The sequence below is a fragment of the Aythya ferina genome (genome assembly GCF_964211825.1).
Source record: "Aythya ferina genome assembly, chromosome: 5".
NCBI lineage: Eukaryota > Metazoa > Chordata > Aves > Anseriformes > Anatidae > Aythya > Aythya ferina.
Genome location: NC_140301.1, coordinates 23,849,396 through 23,872,472, shown reverse-complemented (window position 1 = coordinate 23,872,472; position 23,077 = coordinate 23,849,396). Strand labels below are relative to the sequence as shown.

The window sequence follows — 23,077 nt, the reverse complement described above, 5'->3', positions numbered from 1 at the left end:
TAAATTATCATATTCCTTCTAGTAAAGGCCACACAAATCAGTCTAAGAAAACTAAGAACATATATATTCTACTCAGTACATTTACCTAATATGTCGCAAAACCTGGGGAAAAAGTGGGACAAGAGTAAAGGGCTTATAAAGTTGTTTCTAAGATAGGTGTTGCAACACAGCATTAAAGCATACGTCATTTGAAGTGGAAACTAATATCTAGAGCTAGCCGTCGATGCTTCTAATAATTTGCACTGAATCACAGAAAAAATGGAAAGTCACCAAGTACATACTTTAACCCCCATATATAGTTCATCTTAGACCATCTGGGGACACAGCACAACTGCCATTCCCATATATCCTTACTAAATTATATTTTACTTTTATTTATTTTTTAAAAATATAACAGAACTACTCGTTGCAGCTAAAACCATTATCACTTCATAGCCATTGGGAAGAGCAAAGCAGTTTATCCTTGTCACAATTTCCTTTAACCTCAGTGGCAGAAGCATTTTTTCCTCACCCTTTAGTTTTGTGCTATTGATTGTTCTTGACTAAATAACTAATTGCACTTGACCCTATTGCATTACATTAACTTTTTGATCACAGAATCACAGAATTTCTAGGTTGGAAGAGACCTCAAGATCATCGAGTCCAACCTCTGACCTAACGCTAACAGTCCCCACTAAACCATATCCCTAAGCTCTACATCTAAACGTCTTTTAGACTTCCAGGGATGGTGACTCCACCACTTCCCTGGGCAGCCTGTTCCAGTGTCTAACAACCCTTTCGGTAAAGAAGTTCTTCCTAAGATCCAGCCTAAAACTTCCCTGGTGCAACTTAAGCCCATTCCCCCTCGTCCTGTCACCAGGCACGTGGGAGAACAGACCAACCCTCACCTCGCTACAGCCTCCTTTAAGGTACCTGTAGAAAGCAATAAGGTCACCCCTGAGCCTCCTCTTCTCCAGGCTGAACAAGCCCAGCTCCCTCAGCCGCTCCTCATAGGACTTGTTCTCCAGGCCCCTCACCAGCTTCGTCACCCTTCTCTGCACCCGCTCAAGCACCTTGATGTCCTTCTTGTAGTGAGGGGTCCAAAACTGAACACAGTACTCGAGGTGCGGCCTCACCAGAGCCGAGTGCAGGGGGACAATCACCTCCCTAGCCCTGCTGGTCACACTGTTTCTTGTACAAGCCAGGATGCTGTTGGCCTTCTTGGTCACCTGAGCACACTGTTGGCTCATATTCAAATTGATCACTCTGGAATTCTGAATCTGTCCTCAAACATGAACACAGCCAGGCAGTCCTCTCCCAAGCCTCTTCAGTCAATTGAAATTAATGATCATACATTATGTTTGATAGCATAGGCTTTATTATTATTAAATATTTTAATAATAATAAAGTCTCATTCCCCTGCAGAACCTCACTAACAGCAAGCCACACAAAACTCTCCTAGTTCAATTATGCAGCTTTTCAGTGACCAACATACAGTAGTTTTATTTGGACGCTGAATATTTCTCTTTGTCATTAGTGAGAAACTCTGCTGAAATCAGGACATCTGCTGTTTCTTCCCTACTCATTATGCATTATCCTGTTGCAGAATGGCATTAGATACATCTAAGATCATGTAACATCTTCAAGACTCTTAAAAATTGACTGCCAAACGAGTAAGAGTTGAGCCTTTGCTTCAAAACAAGTTAGTGATCTAAACATTTATTTCAAAGATGGAAGACCTAGATTCAGCTTCCTTCACAACCTGAGGGAATTGAGGCCTGCAATCCTTACATCTTAAAAGGGTATCCAAACCACAACCTTAGGGAAAAGACGAGGTGAATCAAACTCTTCCTTGAAACTACTGTACCTGGGAAGAATGGCAAGCAGAATACTCCACAAGAAGTGTTCAATCTGTTTTGTCTTATTCTCCTCAGTGTGTGTGTACAGATACTCTGCAGCTTATATTTAACATAAGTACTTGTACATACATATACAAACGTTATTTGGCAACATATTTAATAAATGTATATTTTCTGTGCATGTGTGTGATATATTAACAGCTGTAGAGTCACTGAGTTTTACACCCTACATTTTGAAAGGTTAAATATAATTTTCCGTGGAAAGAAATTTGACAAAGTCCATGAAACATAATCTTTCATTTACTTCAGAAACAGTATCAGTCTTCCGAACTTCGCAAGAGCACTTCTTCCTGTGACTGCTAGTTTTACTTGCAGTGAGATACACACCCTCTAAGGAGGCAACTGATACTCAAAAATATGACTAAAGCACCTTAGGATATCAAAGATAATCACACACACTCACTTGGCAGACACAGAAACTACAGGGGGACTTCTGCATTCCTGAGAGAGAGGTACCTGGAGGAAGGGCTGGGTATTTCTAGAAATCTAGAACTGCACTGAATGCCTAACAAGCAACTGAATTCCATGCTAAGTTTGAAAACAGGTGTAATCTACAGGCAAACAAGTGTCACAAACAACTGTCCAACTGCTTCAAGACATAATCCTGGTAAAATTTATCTTACTTTCAATTATAATAACCAGAAAGTATTCAAAGAATAAGCCAAATTACATTCTTAAAAGAAAAAAAAAAAAACAAAACAGCCAAAAATCTGTGACCATAGTTAACCACAGGTTACCCAATCAATGAATTTCATTTATACACTAAAATAAATAAATGTACATTTACCTTTATTAGAAAGGGTAAAAATATACCTAGCACAACATATGCTAAACAGACACCTACTACTACATAGTCTGTTCCACAAAACTCAGACTTTCATTGGTACTGGTTTGACTTTGGAGAAGCTCAAATGAATTTCACCTGAGCACATTAGCAGCAATAGATCATTTCCCTGTTCCCTGTGAGACCTCAAAACTGATCACTATACATCATTTTCTTCTTCAAACCAACTATTTCCTTCTTCACCCCTTTTAAAGTCAGGAGATCAAACACAACAGTGGTGCTGTGTATCATTGAACTGAAAATATTTTAACTGAAAGTTGCATATTTAAAGGACACAAAAAGTTTGTAACACAGGTGCAAATATGAAAAGAACATATTTGCTTCAAACCAGAAATTTCAGGGCATAAAAAGCAGAAACAAACAATATGAAGTTCAGCCCTCCAAGAAAGATCTTAACATCAATAAGCAAGGACTGTTTCCAATTACTCTATTTGTTCATATTCTGCAGCTATGCTGTGAGAACACTTCAGTTTTTGAACAATGAAACCACCTGTTCAATGTATTATATGGTATAAATATTAATAGCCTGTATTTCAAGTGCCATTATTCTCTGCTTCCATTATTAAGATTCAAGTCACCCAGCACCTTGCAGCTATGGGATAACATCTAATCAGTTAATCAAAAATACCAAAACAGACAAATGTATGTCCAAATCTTTAATCTTACCTGACAGGCAGATGTATGTTAAATATTCACCCTGACCCCCAGTAGCTAGAAAAGGAATCTTTTTTTTTGTTCTTCTTTTTACTTGGACAGCTCCCAGCATCCTTTCATCATGTGGGGCAAATATTTCTTTGTTGATTGCAGATTTGGCATTCATTGTAGACCAGATATAGCAGACTCACACTCTCTAAAAATAAAATCATAAGTAAAAGTATTAGGAACTACTCCAAAGCTACATGGAAATCCAGCTGACTTACATTAGAACCTCTGAACTTCAAATAAAGTCTTTAATGATTTAAAGAATTTACAAGAGAATTTCATATACTGTGATGCAGAATTTTCAAAGTAGTCATCCATGAAGTTATTTGTTGTTATCCACACAAACTCTCAAACTAGCCTATTTTGGGCATGAGCAGTCCATGCTAGCACTTCAGTGTGATCCAAATTCTTCACTGAGAAGATTTTGTACCTAAATTCATTCTGCATAAAAGCTTCATTAATTCTTTCTCTGGTAACTGGTGGAAAATTCATCTGTCCCATGTACACAGGGACTGAACTGAGCCTGTGGTCAAATTCATCAGCTTCCACTCTGAGCTAGGTCATACCGGCAGTATAACTGCCAGTATGCAGCATAAGTAGCAGCATTCACAGAAAATACATGAAGCCTAAAATCTCTGTAAGACTATTCTTTCAGGACCATTGCTTTCAGTGACAGGGCTTCTCCTTAAGCAGCTCCTGCAATTCTTGCAGCTTTAATAACTTATCCCCTCAACTCCTCTGTAATTGCCAATTGGGCAACTGCACAGGAAAACAGCATCAGAAAAATCAGCTTAGACAAAACCACACCTCTTCATTTTTGCCAAGTAATTTTAACCCAGGTCAGTTCCTCAATTTGTTTCATCACGTAATAGCGCAATCAATTTAGGAGAGACATTTGGAGAGAAAAAAAAACATAACAGGGAAGGAGCAGGAGGAAAGCTGCATATCCAGGCACGTCCAGCAAAAGAAATGTGCATCTGAGCACAACTTACAGAGGAACCTAACAAAAGAATAGAGAACTCAGTCACAGAGCTGATATAACTCTGATTTTATGATGACAGAGTTTATAACTCAAAATAACTCTCCAGGGAAATATGTTAATAAGTATGTAGGTCCCACTAACAGACTGCTAAATCTAAAGGAACTTCATAGCCAGAAGCAATCCTCTTTTTTGATCCTCATATACTTTTTAAATCACTTGCCCTATATTATTTATTCAGGGAAGTTTAAAATGAACAACGTTCGTTTTGATGTCTCAAGCCTAACTTATTTTTCACTCTGACCATTTTCTATTTGCTCAATGCCTGTCCTAACAGGAACATTCCTTATCTCCAAGAATCACCAGTCCCATGCTGACACTGCTACCTTCAGCTTTCTCCTTACTTGATCTTTTGTTTCCGACTCTAAGTTCACTTATATAAACAGAACACAAAATGTCTCCAGTATATCTTTTTCAGACACTATGTAAAACACATTACAAAATTTAAAATAAAATAATAATAATTAGAAAAACTCATAGAACCTCTAAATCTGCATCAGAAATTAATGAGAGGTCTCCTGATACATTTTCATTTTTTATTACACAAGTAACGGATGCATGCTTTTCAGGCTTTCTACAGGAAAGTTAAAGATGGTCATTCAGGTCTCAACTAATGAAGACATGAATTCTACCTGTGGGATGATATTGGCAGATGATATTTGCCACAATTTAATCACAAGAGAAACACAAATTCTGGTCAGATTAGATAATAAATCCAAGAGAGTCATGGAACCATCATATTAGTGTACGTAAAATAAGCAAATGAATTGTCTTAGCATTTTCAGTTTCAGCATTTTGTTGGTACCTATTTATGATACTGTTATGGTTTTGTTTTCAATACCTGTGTTCATGGAGGTGAGAGAACACAATTTGGTCCAAATCAAGTTAACAAGCTACTTATTTTGGGTGCAAATAGAATCCTTTGCCAAAACAAAAAACAAACAAACAAAAACCACACAACTGCAATAACACTCTCCAGTTTCAGAACAGTTAACCAACATTAGAGCTGTGCAAATTCTGACAAGTCATAGCATGAAGTCATTTTACATACATTCCTACCAAAAAAAATAATAAATCAATTTAATTTAAAAGTGGCCCCTGTAAAAGATAAATCTAGACCAATTTGAGAAAAAGTTTTTTTGCAAGAAAGAATGCTCAGCTCTCCAAAAAGATGTGATTTTTTATCTGCTACCATGAAAGTTACCTATCCTTTAACAACAAATATCAACATGGAAAAAGAATCAAAAAGATTTTTCTGTAAGTAACCTGTAAGTTACTTAAAAAAGGCTGTTTTCACATTTGTGGTCATTGTACCAGAATTTTCCCCTGTTCTGTATTATGGAAATAACTACAGTATACACCAGCATGTGAGCTGTTGGCACGTTAGGACTATTTTATTTATTTATTTAAAATTCAAGGTTGCTGTTAATAACTATGATTTTAATCACAAAGAGCTCCTTCTGGCTGAGATAAAGACTGATATCTTTACCAAAATAACTTCAGTGTCAGACCTTCACATGCTTAAACTATTTCTAATAAGTGGTTCTATGGGAAAACCAACACATTCTCTCAGGTAAAAAATAAACTTGTGTTACAGAAAAAGGTTCTCTAGCTAGCCACAATCTGAGGCTGTTAATTCTGCAACTAGACTGTTGGACCACTGCTGTTCTCAGACATTCTCAGATTTATGCACTGCAAAATAAGCATGATTTCAAAAACAGTCTGTGATGTAAAAGGTCTCCTTGATTAAAAGAGTATATATTTATAAAGAAAGGAGTGATTGCACTAAATTCAGTGCCCCGTATTTTCAATTTTTCTTACCTAAAGTTGTTTGTAGCAGTAAATATTTCTTTATAGCTTCAAAGCTTTCATATAATACTTCAAGATTTAGTTTAAGAATCATTCTCAACATATATAGCTCTCTCAAATGCCAGAATAACAAGATTAATCTAATACTTGACATGATTTCTGAGTCTAATATGGAAACTGACATTAGCACAAACAAAACAAACAAGAAAAAACACCAACCCAACAGTTATATCCTTATGTGTTAACAGACTTCTGAGATTCAGCTGTCAGTAAGTATAGTTTGTATTGAATTGTTTCTCATAGTTCAAAAACCAGCAGCTAGGTATAAATAAGTAACCTTCTCCATATTTACTGGTGGATCTATGTAAAAGACTTTAATATAACCTTTGGTTAAATATGCAAAACATTCCAGCACTCCTCTTTTTCAAAAGCATTTTTAGTACAGTATTTTTATTTGTTTTACTAAAAAAAAAAAAAATAAGGAAGACTTGCTCAATGAATACGCGTAACTCTCAATTTTTTCCATCCTCCAACAAAAACCTCTTAATTAAAAAAAGATGCTGGCTGTACATGCAATACTTCATGTAGTACATGCAGATTTATTTATATAGTAGTGTTCTTGGCATTAGCTCCATGAAGAATTCAAATCATTACCAGTTTTCCACTACTGTGTGGATTTCCACTGTGTGTGAATTCAAATACTTTGGAACATAAGTATTTCTCCCCCCACTTTAACTTATGCTATTTTAACGAAGGTTATTTTGGCCACCAGAAGTCTACTGAACTTTACAGAAAAGCAATCTAATTACAACTGAGAAGAAAAAAAAAAAAATCTCCTTTCTCACAAAGCATAGGAAATTATTAAGAACGCCAGGAAAGCAATTCATCCCCAGACTCTTGGTGTTTGACTTAATATCAAAGCTCTGCTGAAAACTGAATAGGGAAAATTCAGCTTGGGGGGGGTGGGGAGGGGGTAGATAATAATAAAAATTACTCAGCCTCCTGCAGCAGCTTTTTTCTTACCTTCATTTTTAATTACCTGTCCAGGTCATAATTTTTATATGTCTTTGTGTATGTATGTATATTTTATATATATATATATATACACACACACACACACACACACATAGATGTAGAAATAGTTGAATTACTGCATATTGACTTTCTATTACAATTATCTTTTTCAGTGATGGAAAAAGGAAGGTAGGCAATATTGCCTGGATTAAAATCATTAGTATTGTTATCATTATTAATATGTACTGTATTATTGGTAACACATGACTGTATTATTAAGCACGCATTACTAACTCTACGAGGATTTCAAACCCTGAGCTTACTTGACAGAAAGGCCTATGCAACTCCTGGGGCAGGGAGCGTCAATAGATTAAAAACTAGTAAAAGGCAAAATTAAAAATATATGGATAAACTAAAAAATTTAAGCCATGATGTGATTTTTTTTTTTTTCGTATCAGTTCTGGACCGTTCTTATTTTACTGTTTAACAATATTTTGTTGTCCTTTTTGTTTGATACAAAGAGAGAGATTCAGAATGCAGTTTGGAGGATGGAAGCCATCACTATCAATTCCAGACATCAGCCCCCTGTGAATGTAGAGACAGATTCAAGCATCCAAAATATGAAATATCTCTTCTCTTTCTGGATTCTCTTTTGGATAGATTTGGAGTGGTGGTTCCCTTTAAAATGGATTTGTTTCTATATATGACTCAACATCCACCTCTCTGCAATCTATCCAAGAGGATCCAACTCATAAATACACATCTGAGAAATTTTAGGCAATTTATACAGGGCTGTAGAGTGATCCTTTTTAATCACAGAGTCTCCTCTGAATTTAATCGCATAGGTCTTACCCAATAGTTGGGGGAATCATAATAACCCTGAGGGACTGAAGCACTGACCTCTATAAACCATTCCTTAACCACCTGACTTGTGGTTATAACAGGACAACAACCTGATCTGAAGGAAAAAAGGTGCTGGTCTCAGTATGTACTTATCTAAAGGCATCCTGGATAAATTCACATTTCCTTCAGAAGTATCCATTTCAATATCTAGGACAAAAAAGTAATTCTGGAAACATGCTTAAATATAAAATGCCTTGAAGTAAAAAATGTTATTGCAGGCTCTCTGAGCAGTGGGAAGGCAGAAGAGTTTTTGCTCAAAACATTCCTGACAGGGGCAGGGCAGACCAGCCTCTAAGGCCCTACCCTTCTGAGGCAAGGGGGATTCAAGTATTTCAGTAAATGCAAGAGTCTTAGTAAAGAGCCCACACTAACCTACCTCACACACTTCCTTTGTTCTACATACTTGATTCTGCTCAAATTATTCTAATGATGCTCTTGGCTGAACAAAGAAAATTCCATTTTCCTCCTGTGGGTGTTCACTCCAGCCATTGCAGTCCTATGGAGCAGGATGTCTGGATGCTCACTGCACCCACAGCACTACACAAATGCCAGAGAGAAGAGGTTTCCATGCAGATTTGATCTAGTGCCTGATGTACACTGCATCACCTCAAACCCTTCTGTGCTACAATGCTTTCCCATGGCATTTGTATCAGTAAAATTTCCTCCTAAGAACAAGCTGACCAGTCCACAGTATATGGAACAGAGGAGGAAGTAGGAATTAAAGGTAATTTCTAAAAGTATATTAAATAAAATTAAGAAGATACCTGAAGAGATCCCACACATTCAGAAACAATGAGCTTGAATAGTTTGCTGGTCAGCCAAAAATTCAGACGGCTTTCCGGCAGCCTGCCAACATGCACCTGACTTATCTTTCCACCCAGATGTTTTCTAGGGCCACGCAAACAAGTGCAAAGAAAAGGAGTTGCAATATCCATGCTGAGGTAATGGTACACAGACACACTGGGGAAACTAATCCTCAGCATGCAGAACTTGTAAGTCAGCAAGAAGAAATAAGAAACAAGAGAATGAATGATTAAAAAAAAAATGTTCAGCATGTTAAGTGTCATTACGTGCAAAGATACTGTTTAATCACAAGCAGGGGTGGGCTTGCAGGACAGGGTAACCACTGCAATTCTGCTTACAGCGTGCAACCAACTACTGCTGATAGCTTTAACAAGCACTTAAATTCGCTTTTAGCCATCCTGACGGAAGACCTCGACTTCAGACATCTTTGTAAGACAACATTATTAAAGGCCCAGCTTCTTCTATTCTGATAATTATCTGGTATTTACTTGCTAGAAATGTTGAGACTATGTTTGATCATTTCCATTCATCAAAAGTTTTGTATTTCCTGTTGTCTCGAACAACTAGCTATTACATCTTTGGAGAAGTATAGCATCATAGCACAACAAAGACAAATAACGAATAAGTGCTCCAAAACCAAATGTTAGAACATACAGTTTCTAGAGCTGGTCTGCAGTAGATAATTTTAAGTTAACATTATCCTAGAAGCATAACACCTAGTTTAGTTAGCTCTGCAAACAAGGATTAACCAGTAGACCAACTTTGCTTTAAAACTTTGAGGTAAAAATCTTTAAAAGGATTGAAATAACAGATCAGAGTATCTTCTGTGATCCCTCCATTAGTGAAAACAGAGTTTCTTTGAGAAATTTTTAATTAGCAGAAACCATTGTACAGGCCAGAAAAAAAAAAAAATCTATTACACCCTAATAACAAAGAGTTCAAGGCTTTTCCAAGTATTTACTGGGCAGGGGGAGCACTCTCCAGAGCTTTTGTTTGCAGTCACATTTCCAATTTACTTTTTCAAATAAGCTCTCAGTGTGACTGGTTCATCTGAATAAATTCTAAAATAAAAATTAATTCTAAAATATGAAAATTATGGAATTGTAAACATATTTGTGCAGCCAGCAAGTTAAGTGGCAATTCAGTCACACAAAATGTGTTTTTACTTAGCAGTATAATTACTAAACAATCTGCCGGCCCAATCAAGCTGAATTGGACACGAGCAGACTGGAGAGCAACGGCTCCTAAATCTAAAACAACAAATCAACAAGATACATCTAAAACAAAAGATAAACAACAAAGAAGCCCCTTAAGTGAATCCCACAGATGCCAGTCAAACACATGATCCAGTGTCTGGTTGCCATACTGCACGTCAGAATTACAACCCTTAACTGTTTTTTAACCAAGCTATGGATTGGTTACAGGTGTTCAACAGAATCCCAGCATTCTTTTTGTTTGTTTGTTTGTTTGTTTGTTTTTGACCCCAAAGCATCCTGCTTTGAATGATCTATGACTCTCAAAGGGCTTCTAGAATAAGTTGAATGGTTGAATGGAATGGGAAAGGACATGCTGGGTACCATACTTCATGGCTTGAGAACATGTGATGCTTTTAATCAAGGAAAAAAGAAAAACAATACACAGGAGTGGCAAAGTACATGGTTGTAATATTTTAATGTCTAATAGAAGCAATAAGCAACTAAAATATTAATGTTTGACATGGTTCTTCACCCTAAGCAGGGTGAACCTTTCATTCCAAAGGAATATGATTTAAGTTCTGTGAAACTTGCAAGGAGCCACAGCTCTAAGAAGACCTAAACCATCAAGAGTTCTAAATGGTATTTATAAAGAAATGGGTACGCAAACCAGAAATGTACTTTTAGTCTACATCGTCAAGTGCCTCAATCTGGCAGACCATAACAATCTTTTTCAAAAAGTTCACCTAGAAGCTTTGTTTACCTCCCTCCATCACACACACACACAATCTCCAAGCACGTACTTACAATGAGAGATTACCATGCATATCACTGGAATTCTACAGGTGTTTAAGGAGGACCACATCCACTTTTGTGCACAAGACAGAGCAGCCGTTTTCATTCCTGAGCTGTGCCCCAGTCTATTAAAACTGAGAGCAAGAGGGATCACACAACATCAATTACTCTTACTTCCTCAAGTCAGATGTTAGCAAAAGCAGAAGATGCAGGATGACTGTGCTTTTTTTGAGACTGTGTTTGAACTCTGCCCAGAAGGTATACAAAATTATATAGGAGATGGTACAAGAAGATACATGGGTGGATACGGGTTACTGTATTTTCATATTAGAAGAGTCCCAGGACTGAAAGTCACAATTGTTTGAGGAAGCACAAGTTTGAAAATATGAAGAGAAAATACCACATTAAGCAACACTATTCAAAGCATGAACTGTTTTATTAAAGGACAACCAAGAACTGGTTTGGAATACTGCCCTTGGAATAATCTTTTTGCAACAGGAATGTTTTTAACCTCACAAAGAGATTCACAGAGAAACTCAGGAACTGCCAGATGTTATAACAAAGCCCCAGAGATACCACATTTGCGTTTGTGGGAAGTTATATTTATTACTTCAGGACATCAGGACATTCATAGCAGCAAGAGCTACTACTTCCACATAGCAACACTGAAAATCATAGTCTTAAGATGTCAGCTTAATTTTTATGACCTTTTAGGCATTTTTAGCTGTTAAGACCAGTTATTAAATCTGCCTTTAGACTTTGTAGGCTGTTACCACAGTTCCTTCTGTCATTCCTCACAGATTTCTGCTTCCAGACACCTGACCTCTCTAGACTCCCTCCCATGAGCTTACATCTTTTTTGGACAGCAGTCCTCAAGCTTCTTTTAAGGCAAAGTCAACTGGAAGCACTTTTCCAAAAGATCAGCAAAAGATGTAGATGAGAACAAAAGCCATTGTCTACTACATTCTTCAGATCTTCTGAAGAATTACTACTACACAACTTGTTTCTCATTTGACATCTAAGTAACTCATTACTCCCACTTAACAAGAGATTTCTGTATTTACTACTTTTAGGCTATTTCTTCAATACTGTAAGATCATTTTGAATTCCAAGTCTGCCTTTCCACATTTGCAGATCTCTCTGGATTGACACCCACTGAAAGTTAGTATGCACATTCTGTGTTCCATCGTTTTAGTCAGTAACAGTTTGGGAGCTAACGCAGCCACCCTTTACTCCTCCAGTTAGAACAAGAAAGATACCAACTCCTCTGAAAACAGTTCTACAATCATTCTTCTGTTCCTACATCTTATGCTATTTCCATATAAACTGCATTTCTCTAGTTCACTCGTGACTCATATCACATGAGACCGTATCTAAGGCATCCTTAAAGTTGTGATCTATCTGCCAGTTCTAACTTACTCACATGGTCTAATACCTTATCATAGAAACAAATCAATTGAGATCTCTCTAGTCACCCTCTAATTCCTTAAAAAATAGGTTTTATTCCATTGTTCATCGAATTTATCTGGAAAGAAAAACTATTAAAAAATGAAATTTAAGAACTGTGGAGAGAAAGAGCAGCCCCCTTTCCCTAATGAAAGAAAAAACAGTTTGAAGGACTGCCATTTGTAGTGTTCCAGAGCTTCTTTCAGAGGTTTCTGTTGTTTCACAAGTAATTTATGCCCACCTAGTGCATCTGTGCTGTCAGAAATGATCAATTTCCCTGTGCCCTTTTCTACCTTAAAGAAAAAGTGCTTATATGGTAGTGCAGTGAATTAGACAAGAGAATTAATCCAGGTTTAACCCAGTTTAAAAGAAGAAAAATAGTAATTAGTTTTGGTTTTACTCAGATCAGCTCCCTGACTCAATGCACTACACAGCTGATTGTGACAGCACAGGGGAAGGAAAAGCAGGGATAACACTGGGATTGCCTTAGGCACCAGCAGTGTTAGCTTGTACTGATCAAGAAGCAATGATTAAAAGACAGATTCTGAAATGTCAGGAACTTCTACCAAACTGATGGAAGTGTGAAATTGGCTGGCTGAAGACAACCTAAACATTTTTTTTTCAAAACCAAAACTTGCAAAAAGGAATCCACAGAATTGAACCAAATAAAGAATGGTGAAACACAGGACTTCATAAGAGGTTTCTCATTGATAAGAAAGGACATGTCTCAAGATAGGAACAAATTTCTTGGTGTACTGATTCTATTATTTGTTGGGCAAAACAGAGGCATGGCAAAAGGGAAAGCTGGAAATTAGGCTCTGTTAGCATATACTCTGATTTCTGCACTAAAATCCATCAGAACCTGTTGCAAATGAGAATATCCAAAAATGGTATGCAATGCTATTACTGCAGTATGTCCCATGCAACTAGAGCACATTAAGTCTGGGGAGCTACTCTGGCAAAGATGTCTCAGAGGAACACAATTTTCCCTTATTAGCATGAACAATCACAGCTGCTCAACAAGGACAAACTCTGCAAGTACTGTTTAGCTAATTACTGAATAACCAGGTGTTAAATGGACTCATAATTTAGCATACAGGTTGCTAAAAGAGAGGAAATTACTGCAGTGTTAGTTGAAGGTGTTTTGAAGAAAAAACCTGCTTCAGCAATCTTACAGTGCTTTTACCAATGGCTTACTACAACCAGTGCATTTCATACACTCTTCCATCATCATGTTTCCAAAAACTTCAGTTTTATTTCCACTCATACTGATGTAACTAGTATTGGTATAAACTGTAAGGTTTTTTTTCACATTGCCATCATCTATTAAATCAAATATCTCAAAGAGAAGCCAGAAACAAACTTGGGTCTCTCAGGATCAATTTTCAATTTTCTAATCTGCAACACCCACATCTTGAGGAAAAGGGAAGTAATCTCAGTAAACTCAAGGGATGTTCCTTTTATATGACTTTTAACACCAGGGAAAAGTACAAAAGCAGAGCAATACAAGGGGATGATACATAACTCCAAGTAATTGAAGTGTTCTACTTCACCCACACAAGGTGAATCAGCTTTTTCAGGTAAATAAAAACATTTTTTCAATCACTCCAAATACGTCAGCAAAAAATCACTTACTGACAAAATATATAATTCTTTTAAGAATTAAATATATCAGTACCTACTGGCTATTGTCAAAAGACTTCTTCCATCACCCAGTTCTTAGATACCAAAATCTTTGTATGGGCAGAGAGACCTCTGTAATGCTTTAAGCATTACACCAACATTTTACTTGAGTGAAAACAAAAAACATGCAGAAGTAGTAAACCATCTGTTAGTAGTGTCCTGATATATTCTATCAGTTAACTATGATTTTCTGGCAAATAACAAGTTGAAGACATTTCTGACTTCACATACTACTTCCCATGAATCCCCCAAGCGTAAGTATCACATATTTCAAAATGGGGAGCCCAATTAAGCTTGCAAAACCCCCAGAAGACTTACAAATTGAAGAAAACTAACAAAAAAAAAAAAAAAAAAAAAAAAGGCTTTGTTAAGTGTTTTGTTCAAGGGATGTTATCTCAGAAATCATTAGAAACACTATCCATTCTCCCTGTCCCCCCTCCAACTATGTTGGATTGACTCTGCACTCCTGACAACATTAATGGAAAAACTACTGCAAACTGACCTTATACACTTAAAGAGTTCTTTTTTAAATGAATATCTTGTTGTTTAGTCTTACAGAAATATGAGAAAGCTAGAAAGGAAACTGTTGGCTTTTTCCTCTCCCTTGATGCTTTCATAGTTCTACCACTGATTGCAACTTAGCATTCTATTTTAACAGATAGAAAATTTCCATTAAACATGTAGGTGGCAGCGAGAAATCATCTTGTCAGGTGATGATAACCCTTTGGAAACCAGATTAAAAAATATATATGTGTATAAACACACCACGAGGTATCACAAGTGATTTCCTGAGGATATGAAAGTTTTCATCAAGTTTATGAATCTACATAAAGCAATAACTTTTAGATTAAAAAAAAAAAAAAGAAAAAAAACTCTTAAAGATCAGTGCTGTGTTAATCAGTATGTGGATACCTGTACAACACACTGTAACATTTTCTAGTTTTACACTGAAATTACAGTACAGAGATGCACAAGAGACAGGAACCTAAACAGCCCAAACACAAAGCAGTAAGTTTTCTATCATGTTTTTACATTTTCCCAAAAGAGAGATGGTAGTATACCTTTCCCTCAATGCTTTCATTTTCAAGGATTATGTTTTACATGTCTAACTACAATACAGCATGGCATGAGAAGGTACATTGAAACAATTACACCTACACTTGTGTAAAAAACATTGGGGGAGGAGAGGGTATTATATGAGAGGTCACACAACACAAAAACCCTGCAACACTCATTTCAGAAGTTTAAGAATGACTCTATGCTTCTTTCTTATAGAACTTACATTTATAACTCTTAGGCATCTAACCATTTAATGTGTCAATGCAGGAGTGCTGCTTTAAATCAAACCAACGGCATTTTTCAAACTGATCCCAGCCCAATCAATGCATCAGATATCCTCCCACTCACAACTTACCTATGAATAATTTACATTCTCTCTAAATGGTGGGCAGTTATAGACCCTAAAGCAACATCTCTCAAAACATCTTCATAGGTTTATACAAAGATAGCCATAGCTCCAGAAGTACATCGAGTTTAGAAATATACATTTTCATCTGGATAAAGAATTTCTCCATATCAATTTCAGAAGTATAAAAATTAACTACCACAGCAACAGACCCTCTGCAATGGTTCTGTGCCAAAGTCAACTTAATACATCCCATATCTAGTGCTGAGCTGTAAACATTGATATTACAAAGAAAACGACATCTCCAGACTTTTTACTGCCAGGAACCATCTAACGAAAACACCAAAAGGCACACTCCTTAGCAACACCATTAGATAAAACTGCATCCAATTGAAAGAACAAGCACATAACCCACACAATCTTAAGATTTTTATCCAACAGATACTTTCTGACAGAGTAACATGAAGAAATAGATTACATCTTTAACAACTGCGAGCCATGCATCCTCTACCACGGTGTCCAGACTACAAAAGGAATCCAAGTGAATACATACATGCTTATCTTAAACGTAATATTCTTCTTCCAGCATAAACAGCTTTATAAAAAAAATCCTCCATGTGTGCAAAACCAAGCTACCACTACGCAAGAGTATCAATACATAGAATAGCTCAAAGTTAGACATATCCAATTACAGGTAGAAAAACTATTTCACATAGAAATCAATTTAATCCTGTCCTCAGCCAAAAGCTGCTTTTCAGCACCAACTTATGCCAGTTTAACTGTGGGATGCTGCCAAATGAAGTGGTCAGCCTCTTTCATCTCTCAGCTTTTTGTTGATTCATCAGAACACTAATCCTCTACTAAAATTTGCAGCTGCACATCATTAGTATCAACACTGGAATTCATGAGAACATGTACTACTTTGGGCAATAATCTACAGCTCACTGTGTTAACTCAGTTTTGAGACTACACTCTCAGCTCTGTAGATGCCTTTAGAAACAAGCCTGAGAACTACACTCAGGAACTTGATTGCTCTTGAATCCTCATCGTTTCTGAGGCATCAGTTATGATGCCTCAATGCAATGAACCTATAGACTCCTCTCCACAGCTTTTTCTTTTTCAATACTCCACAGGACATGTCCGCTCTAACTCTACTCACACCAAGCTCTACCCACTGCTATTAGACTTTGATATATTACACAAAGTAATCTTACTTTGCTGTAGACTTTTCCTTTCATATATTATGGGACAGAGAAACTCAAGACAAAGCAAAACAAAGGTATCAGTAGCATTACCTCCTTATACTAACTCCTTAAAACCACCCACCTACAAAATCAACTACAAGAAAAAAAAAAGTTAATATAATAATGAATAATCCAAGTCAAACTTCAATTTACCTTTTACTTTACATTTTTTTCCACATGGACAGTATTTAAATAAACATGGTTCCAGAATCCATGGAAGAATCCAGTGGAAACTTGTCCACTCATTAGACTAAAACACTATGACAATTTATTTCAAACAAGTTCACTTGATAGTGGCTACCAAGATTTAGCAAAGAAATTGAAAAACAAATTACAAAAGTTCCAAGGCTGACTTCCAAGACCACGGCTCATTTCAGTGCCTGATTCATCCATGTTACAAAGAGCAACACTGAGTACAAAATAAAGAAAAAAACCACTACAGCCACCTTAACAGGTTTGCAATCTAGATACTAACGAGGCATGGTTACATGGAAGGATAAAACAACTGTATGTTTGTCAAAATGGTGTAGGTAAAGACAAGAAGCTTACAGAAGAGGGCAATCCCAGCTTGCAATAAAGAAAGGAAGAAAGACACTGAGAACATCTACTGAAATATCAATTAAAAAACAAACAAACAACAACAAAAAAAAAAAAGCACAGTATAATCCTAAATGCAAGAAGTGCTAGATTAGAAAGTTCTTGGTAGGTAGTACAGTCGTTAAACATTTTGCCACAAGAGAGTTAAAAACAATCTTTACATTCAAGATGAAAAGGTAAAACTTCCCCCCCCCCCATCACCATCTCCTAGAAGGAATGAGAGCAGGCTAAGACAGAACCCACACTCTTCCAGTGACAAAACAAAATGAATGGGAGCTATGGAAAAAGGGAGGCAAAGCCCTACTTCTCAAAGTGCTATAACATCAGAACAGGAATAAATAAATTGCACTAGGTATACATATATCCTCATTTTGTCCATTCTCTACAGCTCTCCTCTCATGCACTGAGAAAGTTCTTTCATCACAGAAGGTAATCAGGTTGGTTAAGCATAATTTACTACAGTGGGGTCTTCCTACTTACCTTCTTGTCCTTCATGTACTTGTTAATAGTTTCCACTGGCAAAACACAAGGGCCTGCTATGAATTCTTACAATTAAAGAATTTTAATTTTAAGTTAAATTTACAGTTTACAAGGTGGGGGGAGGAGAAAAGGAACGGATATGGGGTAGGTATTCTTTCATGTTGCTTATTACGTCCCCTTCGTTATTTCTCAACTGTGATCCTCTGCATGCCCTACCATGGTGAACTCTAGGTTGTTTAGATGCTAATGTTTACTTGTTTTACAAAGAACATGCCAATGGCAGAAAGGCTTGGTCCCGACAATGAAAAAAGGATGGTACAAATTCCAGATAAGAAGGATGGATCTTTAAAATATACGCAATAGAGTTGATGAACATTACATTTGCTTGCTGCATTCTTCCAGATTATGGTCAAGGAAGGGTAAGCATAATATGAATCATGGGGTAAGCATAATATGATTTGGCCTATGCTTTTCTTGAGAAAATACTCTTGCGAGTATTTTCTATGAAACACTTAGGTAATTCTACTTCTGCAAGACACATGCACAGTATGTTGCAATTCCTGGAACCAGTACTTAACCACAGAGAGTGTATTCTGTAAGCAAGAGATGAAACAGCTAATGCTGGTGACAGTTCAGAGAACAAGTCTGTGTACAGTTACTGACACCGTTTTGTTTCATAAACTGTAATTTGCCACATGCAGGCAACAATGGCTGCAAAGCAGAGAACTTCACTGGGGGTTATCCTCACTGAATGACTTCTCAGTGAAAAAATAAACCCATTGTTTCAAGACTGTTCACTTGAAATATTTTTTTGGGGCAGGGAGAAGAAATGTCCTTTGTTCCCTGTTTCCCGTGCAAGCCCAAGAATTTGAGTCATTTTCTTCTTCCACCTGACCACTGGTCTGAGACAATCTGACAGCATCTAATTCTCTAATCCGAGTGCAGTCATACTTGCTCAGAGCCAGGAAAAGATGGCTCTGACCTTAGGCACTGCTGCACAGAATGCAGAGAATACAGGGATGTAGTATCCTCACTAGCCAGTATTTCAAAACCTAATGGATAAAAAGAAGGTTTTACTGACTTCACAACACGTTTTTTCGTCTTGGAAAGCACAGTGAAAACCCTCAAGTCTTCTGGTGATCTCACCGCACGGAGACTAGCACAGTTCCCAAACCTATGACTCATTCTTATCCCCAGCATTTTTTCTTCCATTTTTTTTTCTTCTTCTGGGAGACAGCTGTTTTGTTTATGATGAATTAATTACTTTAGTATGCCTTGCTCATAAAATATCAGGCTTCATTTTGTATGCAGGAAATAAAGCATGGCAGAAACCTCAGTCATGCTCCTGCCTTATCCTTTTTAACACTATCGTCTCAAAACTGAAATGGCAGTTGATGCTGAAGATGTTTGAAAAATTTATTTAAGAAAAATAAAACATTCTCTTGCCAATAAAGAATTACTTCCCCAATTATGAGCTGCAAAACTCTGAAGCTTCTAAATATACAGGTTTTGAACTTTAAAGTTTATTTCCATAGGTCTTAGGCGTCAAAAACTAAACATTAAAATAATATTTTGTTATTTTAATGTCACAAGAAGCAAATAAGACCCAAGTACAGTTTCTCAAATAATTGATAACTTTCAGAATTGTTTAGTTTGATATCAGATCTCCAAACAGTAGAGTGTTTTCATTTAGAAAAACTTGTTAATTTTTTAATACAGTGTTTTTCGTTACATACTGGCCTAATATTGGTGGAGTTGCATTAACTTAAATTAGGAACCACTACATGGTGTTTGCCTCCTCCCTCTGTAAACATTTGTTTTTGTCTAACCCTAGAACGCACAGAATCCCAGCATTAACCAGTTCAACAGAGATATTTACCTGTGTATACGTATCTCCTCCCCCACCCTGTCATCACTGTATCCTCCTTTGCACATGGCTCATTGTTTTCTAACATAATACTTCCTCCTTTTTATCCGGTTTCTTTTGCAACACTACTCTAAGGTGTGTCTAATTTGCATTTCAGTGAAGAAAACCTGGCAGGTCAAAACATTAACAAGGTCTGAGCACTTATATCTCAGTGAAATCCACAGGACTGCAAATCAGCTCCAAACACCTTCAGAAACTTATAACTCCAAAATATCCTATTTATGCTTAATATATTACTTTCCACTAGCATCTAATGGGATCTCTGTTCTTTATTCATTGCCTTAGATAAGGTTCAATCCTAAAAAGAAAGCTTCCACCCCCCCCAGCTTTTCATACCAAATGCAAGAGGAGACATGCATCCAAACAGTTGAAATGCTGAAAATCTGCAACGAAACCCTCTGGCAATTAAATAACAAGAGCATACTTTTAATGTGAGATACAGGAGTAGCCCAAACTAAGACTAATAATTCTGATCAAACAGATGGAATGTGAGTTGGAGACTTAAGAATTTAGTACCACTGTATGAGGCACCCAGCAATTCCTTAGTAAAATGCCTATTTTGATATGACCAATACAAAAACATTACAATCGCCACTTCTCTACCAGCCTTTATTTTCTCTTTTTGCAGCAAAGCAAACGATGTGTGACTGTGACATTCAGGTCTGGTAACTGCACTGCCAGCTACCTGACAAAGATGCAAAAGGCACAGAACATAATAGCTACAACACAGCTGTATTGTGCAGAGTTCAGGACACCAGCATTTCCATCAGCAGATCACTTCCGGATAGCCAGAGAAGTACTGGCTTTAGAGATGTAATTTTGTAATATGTTCCCATTTTATTCTCCCCAATAAGAATCAAAATGAATCTAGTTTCAGAGCTTTGAAAGGCAATATTGAAATTATGCCACTCTTTGTCTACCCTCTACCTTAAAATAAATCAGAAAACCATTTCTTCCAAATGGAGTAGGCTGTTCTGATACATCAGATAAAATACTTCCAAACTGTTTCCTTTACACAGTGTCCATAACAAGATAAATATATACCATTACTATCTTCTTCTACTTAGATACTGCTAGCAGCAGAAAAACAAGTCTTGTTATACAAAAGAAATTTAGGATACTCATGTCAAAAGATTTGGCTAGTAAAGCATTTTAAAGAACTATGGTTTATGTTTTCAAAAAGGATTACGAAGTTGTTCACAATCTGTGTGTTAAAAAAAAAAAAAAAAACCAAACAAAAAAACCAACACACAATACCATCAATCCAGCCTCCTGCACAGCCAACAGCCACTGGTGTTTCTGCAATCCTTTACTTTTTTAAATGTAAAGCAAACAAAAAAACTTCATATTTAAATAGGCATTTTGAATAGTCTTAGCAGTTATAGGACCATGGGGTGCCTAGGCAGTTCAATCAACACAGAAAACGTAAGAGTGGCTCAAAAGTAACTATTTGCACAAGGACAATGTACATCAGCAACAGCTTGAGCAAATTTACTAACAAACAAGCAGGATCCAGAGTCTATACTGGATCCTTTTGTTATCACACAGCTATTTCAAGTCTCATTGTGACAGAGAACGGGAAAAACAAAAGAAGGAATCAAGCAAACAGTATTGATTTTTTACTTGCTTTCAGAAGGTTTTAAATAACAGACTGCAAATCACCTGAGAGTGGAGGCTACCACGACATGACAGCAAACCAGGGAGAGCTGAGAAGCATGATGGAGGAAGCTTATCCCACACACACCTCAACACTAGCTTGCAGAGTACTATCTCCTATTCAGACACATTAGCCAGACTGAGCTGTTTTTCATTTTCAAAGAAAAAAGCAATTAGGTAACGGACCACCTAGCACAGCAGCTGAGCAGAGGGAAGGCTGTTAGCACGCATCACAAAGCTACATCAGTGAACTGAAAACTTTGTGCTTCTTTGTGTTTAGCAAGGGCAATAAGGACCTCAGACCTGCAGATACAGATCTTCAGAGGGAAGACTGCTAGACTTCTGCAGAAGGACAGAGGCAGCATGATTTGGCTTTGACTGAGAAAGGCCACACTGTCTCTCAGCCAGGATGTTTTCTGTAGGAAAGTTGGAAAGCACAGAATAAAACTGAAGGATGATTATCCTCAAAACACTCTTCAGCATCATAAGAACGTTCTTAGGCTGACCAAGTCTGTGCTGAAATTTAGTGAGAAAGAAAAAGGACACGAGCAACTCTAGCCTAATAACAGCATGCTAAAAAAAAAAAAAAAAAAAAAAAAAAAAAAAAAAAAAAAGATAAAAAATGAGACAAAGGGCCTGCCAAGCCTTGCAGCTCTTTCACGTGAAATCAAGATCATGAGATGGATATCCCCTCTAACAACAGTATGGTAATTACTGAGCCTGACACATCATACCAGTGTCAATAAAAATTCCTTCTTATTCAAACACAGGAACAGTTCAAGCATAATATAAGTAACTGCTCAGACTGTAACAACCCTTATCAATATTTATCAACATCTTCAGAGCATAACTCCATCCTAGGAGAAGATAAACCAAGCAGGCCTGAAAGGAGAATTATGCAAGAAACAGTCTTGCTTCACAGTTCAATATGGTTCTATTTCAGTATAGGTCAGTAACGGCAATCTTCTGAATGCCAAGGAGACATAGTCTTGGAAACTTAAAGGAATTACAAATAAATAAATCAATAAATAAATCCTTGCAACTATAACCACATCTGAACAGAGAAAAGAAGTTCAAATAGCATAGCTCTTTGACAAGTGAAACAGTGAAATTAACATTTTGGTATCGTTTTTTTCTGAGAAATTTATGCAGTTAAAAAATATTGCATAGATCACTAGTAAGTAACTATCGATAAGACAATGGTTACAAATGTTAACAGATTAATTAACCTCTCAAAATGCTGGCTATACATAAGAGCATTTCCATGAAAACATGAGACTGTAACTTCCCCATGAACAATCATATAAAGTTTTGACGTTGAATTTCATAATTCCACAGTGAATTCCTTGGTGACCTTCAAGGATTTCATTATTTCACACAGGTTTTCTCTGCTTTTGGTTTGTTTGTATGAAATGGAAAGCATAACTGCCCATTGTAACCAATATATATCCACTTGTTGATAAAACAAACCTATTCTGCTTATCTCTCTTGCATAGAGAAGCAACACTGAGATTGCTCTATTGCTATTTTCTCTTTTTAAATGAACTAGCACCTATGCCAGGTAAACTACCCATGAAGAATTACTGATGGTAGAAACAATCAGATGGTAGAAACTGGAAACAACTGGCCAACTTCTAT

At 36.8% G+C, this 23,077-nt stretch overlaps 1 protein-coding gene across 3 annotated transcripts in view; it reads right to left on the bottom strand.

The window, feature by feature from the left end:
• STXBP6 (syntaxin binding protein 6) overlaps window positions 1-23,077 on the bottom strand; it is a 110,721-nt gene that overhangs the window by 67,993 nt on the left and 19,651 nt on the right. For all 3 annotated transcript variants that reach the window (XM_084520494.1, XM_084520492.1, XM_084520493.1), the window contains exon 2: window positions 3,409-3,592. In XM_084520494.1, the coding sequence (XP_084376620.1) occupies window positions 3,409-3,562 (154 nt within the window). In that variant the 5' untranslated portion in view covers window positions 3,563-3,592. The remainder of the gene's footprint in view (window positions 1-3,408; window positions 3,593-23,077) is intronic.